Raw genomic sequence first — 12,575 nt, 5'->3', positions numbered from 1 at the left:
GTTTGAGGAAGAGAAGCAGCTTAACATGTGTACACTCAACAGAAACGTAATCATTATTTCTAATTCCTGTTTTCCTACAGGCTGGAGACATAATAACAGAGCTGGAATCTGTCGATGATGACTGGATGAGTGGAGAACTGATGGGAAAATCTGGAATATTTCCCAAAACGTACATTCAGTTTTTACAAGTTAGCTAAAGGTGATGCTTGACTGTGCTCCTTGGCACAAAAACTCACTTGAACTCTCACTTTGACTATCAGATATGTTTTTGCACTATTTTTTTAAACTGAAAGAAATATAGATGCTGTATACGGTATACTAGAATTTTCTGAAAGCAGAAAACATCTTGATTTTGTAGTTAGCTTTCATTCTCATTAGAAACGGGTGCATGGAAACCCATGAGCCCATTTCTACCAAGGAGGACATCAAGCAGGAGCAAGGCAGGCAGACCCTTCCCCCGGCAGAGCGTCTGGCGACAGGGCAGCATTGGGACGCTCAGAAGCGAACCCTGCACTGGGACGTCTGTGTTCACCAGCACAAGTAAATTAACCGTGCTTCTTCATTTTTCACTTCAGTTTTAAAAGAGGACATGTGTTATTCTACATGCTGTAACTCTCAGGCGATGGTTGGTAACCTAAATTTCATTTTTGACATTCAAATTAATTCTAACAGCTTGAGAGCATTATCCTTATGACCAGGGCAAGCCTTGTTTCAGAAGGGAGTAGTTCATTGACTGGTGGAGCCTTGGTGAGCATGTGGTGAACCAGCTCACAGTCGCCAAATGCTCCTGTGTTGCCAGATGTTTCCCCTTTGTCCCAGCGTCTGAAAGTGGTTAAAGTCTGATGCATCTTGGTCATAAGAACCAAAACCACCCTGAAAAGCCTTGCTAATATAACTAACTCACATACCTGCAGTACTTATTTCTTTCCTCTGTGTATACTTTATGTTAACAGGGTTATTATAAAGCACATTTTCTGATTCTGTAATCATTCTTTTGACAATTACTGGTACTCAAAGAAAAATTCATTTTCTTTGCGTTACCCCAGTAATATATTAAAGCTGTGTCTTGTAACAGTGGTACATTATGAATCACATACATATATCTCAGAATACAGAGCAACTGTTAAGATGGAAAACAATGCCAAACCCCCAGCTCATTCTTCTAAATATAATCAGAGCTAAAAATAATTTGAGAATCTGAAGGCTAATACTTTCAGGGTTGTTTTTTTCCCCCTAGCTCATCCCTGCAGTTTTTAGAGTAAATAAAAACCACTTTCCTGCTATCCATTGTTATGCACTCCAGGCTTAAGATAAAAGTCTTAAAGCTAAAAAGTGGTTCATTGTGAGACCGAATCAATTACAGCTTCTGGGCTGAAGCCAAATATATTGGTTGAAGACAATCTTTCAAACAGATCAATGGAATAGAATTTCATTGGAAATGTAAAACACTTTCCCAACAATGTTCATAACTTTCTTCTGTTTTTGAGAAGATTTTCATATGCTGGGCCACCTTTTTGCTTTTGTTGTTGTTTCCATTGTCCAAAAAGTTAGGCAGTTAAGTGAGGAAACCATTATGTGAACACCATGTGGGGTTCTGTAACGGAGGAGAGACTTACCTTGTCTTTGATTAAAGTTCATTTCCCATTATATGGTTACAATTGACTTTGAGCTATGGGAGCTGTTTTTTGTTTGTTTTTTTTTAACATGTTTTGGGTATAGAAGATGGAATAAAGAAAACTGGTCAAATACCACTCAAGAGTAAGTTCATAAAAAATGGATGGCTTAAAGCATTGTCTCAACTAAATTCCTATTTGCAGCAAGCTTGTATAACGGCAGGAAGGTGAGACTCAGGGGGACTGGGATAGGGCATGAGGTATATTTCTTTGCCTGTGTAATCTTAACATCTTATATTGAAAATCAGGAAAACCTAGCTTTATTGGAGAAAAATATTCCTCTTAAATTTTGGCCTCTGTCAGCAGAATGATAAGTGCAATAGGTGTATATCTACTTGACACTATAATAAACTGAACTGAACTTTTCAAAGTCCTTTTCTCATGAATACTGGACTGAGGTTTTGAGAATGGAGATGATATCTTATCTTTTTATCTCTAGCCGTTTGCACCATATAGGCTCAATAGAGGTTTGTTGGTTGGTTGGTTGGTTGGTTGGCTGGATGGATGGGGTAACTTTCATGTAATAGTGATACTATCTTGGAGCCACTATGATCCAAATATCTTTCCTCTTTAATTTATTGACAAAAAATCTTTGTTGAAACAAAATTTGCAGTTATATGTCTTCCACTCCATCATGCTACATTTTTTTTTCCATTTATTTTTATTAGTTGGAGGCTAATTACTTCACAACATTTCAGTGGGTTTTGTCATACATTGATATGAATCAGCCATAGAGTTACATGTATTCCCCATCCCAATCCCCCCTCCCACCTCCCTCTCCACCCGATTCCTCTGGGTCTTCCCAGTGCACCAGGCCCGAGCACTTGTCTCATGCATCCCACCTGGGCTGGTGATCTGTTTCACTATAGATAATATACATGCTGTTCTTTTGAAACATCCCATTTTTTACTTGTCATTTATTACCTACTCAACTGATGAGAAGTAAAAATGTAGCATGGTGTAGGTTTTCATAGGTACTTTTTTCTTCTGCATATTGATTGAACGTGACTTTTATACTCAGTGAATTTCACAGTGGAGAAATAGAAATTTATTCTTGCTCTTTTCAGGAATTTTAGTTGAAAACCTAATATTGTTCATCTAAGCCATCACAGACTAGGATCTCCAAATCCTTTTTCTTTGGTGGGTTAAACTAGAGAAGTCATTTAATTCTTACCCTTTTGAACACTAAAAGACAGCAGATTTCTTTAAAAGATGCTCTAGTTTATGTGACTGGGGAGGGGCGGTTAATGTCATCTGTGCTCACGGGAATCATAGGTTTTTAATAGTCTGAAATATTCATTATGAAAAAAAAATCAGTACATTTATCAAAATTTGTTAGAACTGGCATTTGAAAAAAAATTTATTTTTCTATAGGGCTGTTATGCATCAATACTCTTAACAATAATTGTTTAGTTTTTGTTCAGCTTCTTAAGCTTAGATAAATATACCTAGAGAAATACTGATGAAAAAAAAAAAATACTGATGATATAGGCTAATTACAAAGATATATTTGGTATTAATATAATCATTCATGGTATATTTCTTTTAATTAATACCAAATGTAACTGGACCATATGATTCATAATTCAGTGCTATTTTGAATGTCATTAATTGAATCCTTAGCAGTGAATTTTTTCAGAACTAAATAGGAAATAATTTTCTAACCTACTCCTTTATGCTTCACTGTAATTTTGGGGCGGAGGGGAAATACAAAGCCTAACTCAGACCACCACCACCATCTAGGGGCCTTTTACCTAATTGCAGTCTCATCCTGTTAAATCACAGAAGTCTGCCCATCAGAGCTCAACCTGCAGAGGTCAAATGATTTGCCTAAGGTCATACAGGTGTGGCAGAGCCTAAAGCAAAACGTATCTCTACTGAGTCCTGATTCAGAACTTTTTGTATTTGTTGTGCTAAAGTGATACATTTCTTTTTTAGTAGTTAAATAAGTAGAATTGGTTTATTATATAAAAAAAAAACCTATAACTTCTCGAGTGTAATACTTATGACTAGAATAAGTTACAGAGAATAAAACCTTGAATTTATTTCTTTGAAAAAGAAATAAAGATTTGTGTTGAGTTTCTCAATTTTATGTAGGCTATTTATATTGATGTTACCTAAAAACTCAAACATAGATTGATCCATTAATGGGGACTCCTTTTTCTGTTTAATAGGAAATATTTGAATGCCTGGAACATCAGATCTTGAAAAGATCTGTGTCTGTAGGGCTGTGCTCTTGGCAACAGCAGGGCAGTCTTAAACTGAGATTTTTATACACATGGAGCACAAATGTTTTAGTATTTTGGACTCTAATAGATCAACTCAATTGCTTATAACTAATAAGTTTACATTTGAGTCTGGGACACATTCTGGATTTATTTTTAAGAAATCTTAATTGTAAGTACACCATGGATTATTTATCTTTAAATACTACAAATTAGGCAATAACTCAATGAAATTTTTTTTCAGGAGAATAATTCAGATTCATCATTCAGAAAGGAGAATTACCCCCGGGTTTTCTATCCTCTTTTTTAAAAATTAATGTATGTATTTATTGGCTGTGCTGAGTCTTTGCTGCTGCCCACAGGCTTTCTCCAGTTGCAGCAAGCAGGGGCTACTCTTCATTGAGGTGCATGGGCTTCCCACTGCAGTGGCGTCTCTTGTTGTGGACTAGGGACTCTAGGCGCATAGGCTCAGCAGCTGTGGCTGCCGGGCTCTGAGTGTGGGCTCAGCAGTTGTGGTGCAAGGGCTTAGTTGCCCCATGGCTTGTGGGTTCTTCCTTAGACCAGGGATCAGACCTGTGTCTCCTGCATTGGCAGGTGGATTCTTATTCACTGGAGCACCAGGGAAGCCTCTGTCTCTCTTTTTTTAGCAGGAATTGACTGACAATCTTAATGCATTGGAAGTCCTAGCCACAGCAATCAGACAAACATAAATAAATGAAAATAAATTTTAAAAAGGCATAAAAGAAACCCAAATTAGAAAGGAAAAAGTAAACCTGTCTGCAGATGACATGATTTTATATATAAAAAATCATTAAAAGACAACCAAAAATGTGTTAGGACTAATAAATGACTTCAGTTAAGCTGCAGGATACAAAATTAATATTACAGAAATCTGTTGTATTTCAATACATGAATAATGAACTACCAGAGAAATTAAGAAAACAATCCTATTTGCAGTTGCATCAAAAGGAATAAAATACCTAGGAATAAATCTAACCAAAGAGGTAAAAGACTCATACTCTGGAAACTATAAGACATTGATGGCAGAAAATGACGATACAAATTGAAATATATACCATGCTCATGGATTGGAAGAATTCATATTGTTAAAATGACCATACAGCCCAAGACAATCTGCAGATTCAGCACAATCCGTTGCAAAATATCAAAGGTATCTTTCAAAGAGCTAGAAAAAAATAATTCTAAAAATTGTATGTAAACACAAAATACTCTAATCAAAACAATATGGAGAAAGAAGAACAATAGAGATATCACACTCCCCAATTTCAAACTACTTTCAAAGCTACAGTCATCAAAACTATGTAATTGGCACAAAAACAGACACATAGATCAATGGAACAGAATAGACAGCCCAGAAATAAACCCACACTTACACAGACGATTAATTTGTCAGAGTAAGCAACAATACAGTGGGGAAAAAGATGACGTCTTCAATAAATAGTGTCAGGAAAACTGAACAGCTAAGTGCAAAACAAGCTGGACTATGTTCTCATTCCATATACAAAAATAAATTCAAAATGAATTAGAGACCTAAATGTGAGACCTGACACCATAAAACTTCTCTCAGAAGAAAACAGACAGTATGCTCTTTGATGTTGGTCTTAGCAGTATTTTTTTGGATCCATTTCCTCAAGCAAGGGAAATAAAAGCCACAATAAATGGGACAACATCAATCTAAAAAGCTCTTGCACAGCAAAGGAAACCATGAACAAAACAAACAGGCAGCCTATTGAATGGGAAAATAATGGAAAATACCTGGTCCTTACCAGAAACATTGAGGGCCTAATAGAAGCAGAAGAGAATGCGGAGAGGGGGCAAGAGTACACAGAACCATACAAAAAAGGTCTTAGTGACTGGGTAACCTGGCGTATCCCAGTCTCATGCTCACTCATACATAGCCAGACATTATGGAGTGTGAAGTCAAGTGGGCCTTAGGAAGCATCACTACGAACAAAGCTAGTGGAGGTGATGGAACTCCAGCTGAGCTATTTCAAATCCTAAAAGATGATGCTTTGAAAGTGGTGCACTCAATATGCCACCAAATTTGGAAAACTCCACTGATGCCACAGGACTGGGAAAGGTCAGTTTTCATTCCAGTCTCAAAGAAGGGCAATCCCAAAGAATGTTCAGACTACCAGACAGTTGCGCTCATATTCCATGCTAGTAAGGTTATGCTCAAAATCCTTCAAGCTAGGCTTCAACAGTACATGTACCAAGAACTTCCAGATGTACAAGCTGGATTTAGAAAAGGCAGAGGAACCAGAGATCAAATTGCCGACATTCATTGGCTCATAGAGCAAGGGAATTCCAAAAAAAATCTACTACTGCTTCATTGACTGCACTAAAGCTTTTAACCATGTGGATCACAACAAGCTATGGAAAATCCTTACAGAGATGGGAATACCCCGTCTCCTGAGAAACATGTATGCATGTCAAGAAGCAACAGTTAGAACCTTACATGGAACAACAGACTTTTGCAAAATTGGGAAAGGAATGCAACAACGTTGTATATGTCACCCTGTTCTACGTTATGCAGAATGCCAGGCTGGATGAATCACAAGCTGGAATCAAGATTGCCAGGAGAAATACCAACTTCAGATATGCAGATGATGCCACTCTAATGGCAGAAAGCAAAGGGGAACTAAAGAACCTCTTGATGAGGGTGAAAGAGGAGAATGAAAAAGCTGGCTTGAAACTTAACGTTAAGAAAACTAAGATCATGGTATCTGATCACATCACTACATAGCAAATAGAAGGACAAAAAGTAGAAACAGTGACAGATTTTCTTTTCTTGGGCTCTAATATCACTGTGGACGGTGACTGAAGCCATGAAACTTGAAGACACTTGCTTCTTGGAAGGAAAACTATGACAAACCTAGACAGTGTATTAAGAAGCGATGACATCTCTTTGCCGACAAATGTCTGTATAGTCAAAGCTATGTTTTTATCAGTAGTTGTGTACGGATATGAGAGTTGGACCATAAAAAAGGCTGAGCACTGGTGAATTGATGCTTTCAAATGCTAGTGCTAGAGAAGACTCCTGAAAGTCCTGTGGACTTCCAAGGAGATAAAACCAATCAATCCTAAAGGAAGTCAACCCTGAATATTCATTGGAAGGACAGATGCTAAACCTGAAGCTCCAATACTTTGGCCACCTGATGTGAAGAGCCAGCTTATTGGAAAAGACCCTGATGCTGGGAAAGGTTGAAGGCGAAAGGAGAAGAGGGTGGCAGAGGATGAGATGGTTAGATAGCACCACCAACTCAATGGACATGAACTTGAACAAACTCCAGGAGATAGTGGAGGACAGGGAAGCCTGGCATGTGACCATAGGGTTGCAAAGAGTCGGACACGACTTAGCTACTGATAACAACAGCATTCAAAATATATACAGAACTCATACAACACATGAAACAAATAAGTCAATTTTTAAATGGGCAGAGGATCTGAATAGACATTTTCCCAAAGAAGACATACAGATGGCCAACAGACACATGAAAGATGCTCAGCATCACTAATTGTTGTTGAGTTCAGTTCAGTTTGATCACTCGGTCGTGTCTGACTCTGCTACCCCATGGACCACAGCACGCCAGGCCTCCCTGTCCATCACCAACTCCAGGAGTTCACCCAAACTCATGTCCATCGAGTCAGTGATGCCATCCAACCATCTCATCCTCTGTCATCCCTGTCTCCTCCTGCCTTCAGTCTTTCCCAGCATCAGGGTCTTTTCCAATGAGTCAGCTCTTCGCATCAGGTGGCCAAAGTATTGGAGTTTCAGCTTCAGCATCAGTCCTTCCAGTGAACACCCAGGACTGATCTCCTTTAGGATGGACTGGTTGGATCTCCTTGCAGTCCAAGGGACTCTCAAGAGTCTTCTCCAATACCACAGTTCAAAAGCATCAATTCTTCGGCGCTCAGCTTTCTTCACAGTCCAACTCTCCCAGCCATACATGACCACTGGAAAAACCATAGCTTTGACTAGATGGACCTTTGTTGACAAAGTAATGTCTCTGCTTTTTAATATGCTGTCTAGTTTGGTCATAACTTTCCTTCCAAGGAGTATGCATCTTTTAATTTCATGGCTGCGAGTCACCATCTGCAGTGATTTTGAAGCCCAAAAAAATAGTCAGTCACTGTTTCCAGTTTCCTCATCTATTTGCCATGAAGTGATGGGACTGGACACCATGATCTTAGTTTTCTGAATGTTGAGCTTTAAGCCAGCTTTTTCACTCTCCTCTTTCACTTTCATCAAGAGGCTCTTTAGTTCTTGTTCACTTTCTGCCATAAGAGTGGTGTCATCTGCATATCTGAGGTTATTGATATTTCTCCCAGCAATCTTGATTCTGGCTTGTGCTTCATCCAGCCTAGCGTTTCTCATGAAACTCTGTTAGGGAAATGCATATCAAATTGTTAGGGAAGTGAATATCAAAACCACACCTTAGAAAGATGGTAACGACAACCCTTTATGCAAAACAGAAAAAGAGACACAGAAGTACAGAACAGACTTTTGAACTCTGTGGGAGAAGGTGAGGGTGGGATGTTGCGAAAGAACAGCATGTATATTATCTATGGTGAAACAGATCACCAGCCCACGTGGGATGCATGAGACAAGTGCTCGGGCCTGGTGCACTGGGAAGACCCAGAGGAATCGGGTGGAGAGGGAGGTGGGAGGGGGGATCGGGATGGGGAATACGTGTAAATCTATTGCTGATTCATGTCAATGTATGACAAAACCCACTGAAAAAAAAAAAAAAAGAACATAAAGCAAGTGCTTTGCAAAGATCAAAAAAAAAAACCACACCTCACACCTGTCAGAATGGCTTTCATCAAAAAGACAAATAGGTTTTGGGGATGTGGAAAAAGGAAACCCTCATGCATTGCTGGTAGGATTGTCAGTAGGTTCAGCCACTATGAAAACAGTATGAAGTTTCCTGAAAAAGTTGAGAACAGAACTGCTGTATAATCCCACAATTCATTTCCAGGTATTCACAAATTTGAGAAGATATATGTACCAGTGTTCATTGCAGCATTTTTACAATAGAGGACCGGTAAAGAAGATGTGCTGTATATATATATATGTGTGTATATATATATATATATATATATATATATATAGTGGAATATTAGACATTATATAGTGGAATATTAGACATTAAAAAAATCTTGCTATTTGTGGCAACATGGATGAATGTAGAGGGTATTATGCTAAGGGAAATAAGTCAGAGATAAACATATGGTTTTACTTTTAAGTGGAATACAAGAAACAAACCACAGAGACTTACAGATACAGAAAACAAACTAGTTTTCTGTGGTTTCCCAGGAGGGGTGGAGCAGAATAGGTGAAGGAGATTAAAGGGTAGAAACCTCCAGTTATAAAGTAGATAAACCAATGTAATATATAGGATAAGGAATATGGTCAATATTGTAATAACTTTGGGGGGATAGTAACTTATTGTGGTGATCATTTCATAATATATGCAAATATCAAATCACTATGTAATACCCCTGGCCATACTATTAAATATTTCCATTGTAAAAAATTTTCCTTTGTAAAAAAGCATGGGATCAGCCAGATTGAATCAAGATTGTGTTATTCTGGGTACATTTGTAAATGTTTGCATTTGGGAGCTACTGTTGATGGCACCAGGCATAGGCTGTACATTAATCGTCCTGTTTATGACAAGCCCAGTGGCAAGTCAGATTGTTAGCTGCAGCTGCCACTTGATCCCAGGTGGCTTGGGGGGTAAAGAATCTGCTGGAGATGCAGGAGATGTGGGTTCCATCCCTGGGTCGGAAAGATCCCCTGGTGAAGGAAATGGCAACCCACTGCAGTATTTTTGCCTGGGAAATCCCATGGACAGAGGAGCCTGGCAGGCTACAGTCCATGGGGTCCCAAAGAGTCAGACATGACTTAGCACCTGAGCACACATGCAAGCCACTTGACCCAGATAGCAATTTTGGATCAAGGGTAAGTGAGTCGAAGTCGCTCCGTTGTGTCCGACTCTTAGGACCCCATGGACTGTCCGTGGAATTCTCTAGGCCAGAATACTGGAGTGGGTAGCCTTTCCCTTCTCCAGGGGATCATCCCAACCCAGGGATCGAATCCAGGTCTCCCATACTGCAGGCAATCCTTTACCAGCTGAGCCACAAGGGAAGCCCTGAATCAAGGGTAGTGGTTCTCAATTGCAGGAAATTTTGTCCCACGGGACATTTGACAGTGTCTGAAAACATTTCTGTCACAAATTGGGGAAAGATGCTCCTGGCATCTAGTTTGTAGAGGCCGGCAGTACTGCTAAACATCCGACACAGCACAGAACCGCTCCTCACAACTATGAATTGTCCAGCCTGAAACACCAGTAGGCCCAGTTGAGAAATGATGCTCCCCGGATCATCGTGAATTATTCCTTCCCTCCCTCCTTTATTTTCCTCCCAGATGCCAAGGTTGTTGTCTTCCCTCCGCTGCCACAAAATCTGTACCTATAATTTCATATTTTCCCCAGGTATCCCTACTGTCACCCAGACTTTCTGATTATCACCCAGGAGGCAACCAAGATGAGATGATCCTTTTAGGGGGATCCTTTTAGTCTGTGACCCAATCAGGTATGTAGAACTGGAGGAGGGGAGTAGTCAGAAAGCTTTTTAATGCTCAGCTATGCTAAATATCCATGGAGAGCAGGCAGCTGTTAAATAAATGGCAAATCTGCCAGGTGGCCTTTGTGACAAAAAGTGCCCCATAGTGAGACTGTAAGTGGTCCGGAAAACTAAGAACATGACACATATGGCATTTTAGCTTCAAGTGCTGCAGCTGTGTGGCCAGTCAGCTGATTGGACTGAGACAGCACTATTGTAACCTAAAAATGCCTCAGTAGTGCTGAGGCGCCAGCAGCTGCCCGGAAAGGTGACCAAAGGACTGGTGTAGTCTGTCAGTAGTCAGCCTGTGTGATTTGGCCCCAACCACCTCAAGACAAACAGACCAAAAAAAAAAAAAAAGAAGACCAACTTGACAGGAGTCTGAGCGTGTCATGCACGAGGAAGATCTATTGTGTGCACAGCCCATGATGGTGGACATGTAGCCATGTGTGAGGGTTCTCCTGGGTCACATCAGAGAACTGGCCTTTTCCACAGACATCTACCTGAGTAGGGCTTCCCTGGTGGCTCAGCTGGTAAAGAATCCGCCTGCAATGCGGGAGACCTGGGTTCCATTCCTGGATTGGGAAGATCCACTGGAGAAGGGAAAGGCTACCCACTCCAGTATTCTGGCCTGGAGAATTCCATGGACTGTAGAGTCCATGGGGTTGCAGAGTCCGACACAAATGAGCGACTTTCACTTCACTACCTGAGTAACCCTGTCCAACCCGGAGCCACAACTTGTTCCCACAACATACAGCCTTTAAGAGGGTTGTTTTAATTGGTCTGAAGAGTCTTTCAAGTGGCAAGCCAGATGATATGCCATGAGCAAAAGCCCCACTCAGCACAGGAGTCCGCATGCCCAGATCTGCCGAGCAGGGACCACCTGTCTCTGCCTCTGCAGAGCTGGTGCTGCAGCTAGCCAGCCCCAGCAGCACAGTGCATGCCATTACCTTTTACTCAGCTGAGCCACTGTGACTCGGGTCCAGGCAGTCAAGGGTCTCTGAAGTGACGGTCCCTTTGAAGCAGCAGCTGTGCTTCAGATAACGGGGTGGGAGACAATTTTCCAAGAGTTTCTGAGGCTGGTGCATCCCAGAGAACACTATTTTTACCTGACCAGGTAGGTCTCTTTACTGATGGATAGACTGTCTCCAGTTCCCAGAGTCAGGCCTCCCTTCAGGCAGTCGACCTCATGTTTAGGGGTGTAAGTGTTAACCAGTTAACTGAGCGACTTTCACTTCCTTCCTATGTAAGCATTAGGACAGGAAACAAATCTCTAGAACTTCTGTTAATGAAGCCAAACTATGATGCTCGTTGAATAAATTTTTTTCTGTAATACAGATCCTTCTTTGTGGTGGGGTGTTAACATCCCACCTAATTAGGGTTCAAAATGATTCTGCATCATTAAAAAGCAATTCACCTGGCAGCTTGCAGTCCAGGTTTTCAACTATTTCTTCACAATTTGAACACTTGATGGTTGTCCCTTTTATTTGAAGTACTATTTTAAATAAAGGTTCATCTGTATATGCAAGAAAAAAAATTGATTCACCTGTTACTATTGACTTGCAATTGAGATTTTATATATTGCCATCTTTGAAGATGTTTTTTACACACGTGATAGGTGTGGCACTAAATTGTGGAGTTAGTCACTGCGAGTTGCAGTGTACTGCAAGCTGATGAGTACCATGTATGCTCCGTTGCCAAGTCCTCAACTCTGCCGCTGTAGTGCAATCAGCAGCAACTGACAACACATGAAGATAAACGAATGTGACTGGGTTCCAATAAAACTTTACTTATGGATGCTGGAATTTGAATTTCACATAATTTCCCCACATAGTGAAATACTTCTGTCCCACATAGTGAAATACTTTTTTTCAGCACTGAAAGGCCATTCTTAGCTTGTAGGCTATTCAAAAACAGAAACTGGCCATATTTATACCATGGGGAGTAATTAGTCAACCCTTGTCTTAGAGAAATACAGCCCAACATACAAGAGCACGGAGCATGGATGGTTAGAGATGACAACAGC

The 12,575-nt window shown here is 40.3% G+C and overlaps 1 protein-coding gene across 10 annotated transcripts in view; it reads left to right on the top strand.

Moving 5' to 3' along the window:
• Nucleotides 1-1,804, top strand: part of SH3D19 (SH3 domain containing 19) — a 211,782-nt gene extending 209,978 nt beyond the window's left edge. For all 10 annotated transcript variants that reach the window (XM_061142488.1, XM_061142491.1, XM_061142482.1 and 7 more), the window contains one exon: nt 81-1,804. In XM_061142488.1, the coding sequence (XP_060998471.1) occupies nt 81-197 (117 nt within the window). In that variant the 3' untranslated portion in view covers nt 198-1,804. The remainder of the gene's footprint in view (nt 1-80) is intronic.
• The last annotated feature ends 10,771 nt before the right edge of the window (nt 1,805-12,575 follow it).

Source organism: Dama dama, chromosome 5 (genome assembly GCF_033118175.1).
Source record: "Dama dama isolate Ldn47 chromosome 5, ASM3311817v1, whole genome shotgun sequence".
Classification (NCBI taxonomy): Eukaryota; Metazoa; Chordata; class Mammalia; order Artiodactyla; family Cervidae; genus Dama; species Dama dama.
The sequence above is the reverse complement of the archived record's forward strand: the minus strand, read 5'-3'. Positions and strand labels throughout refer to the sequence as shown.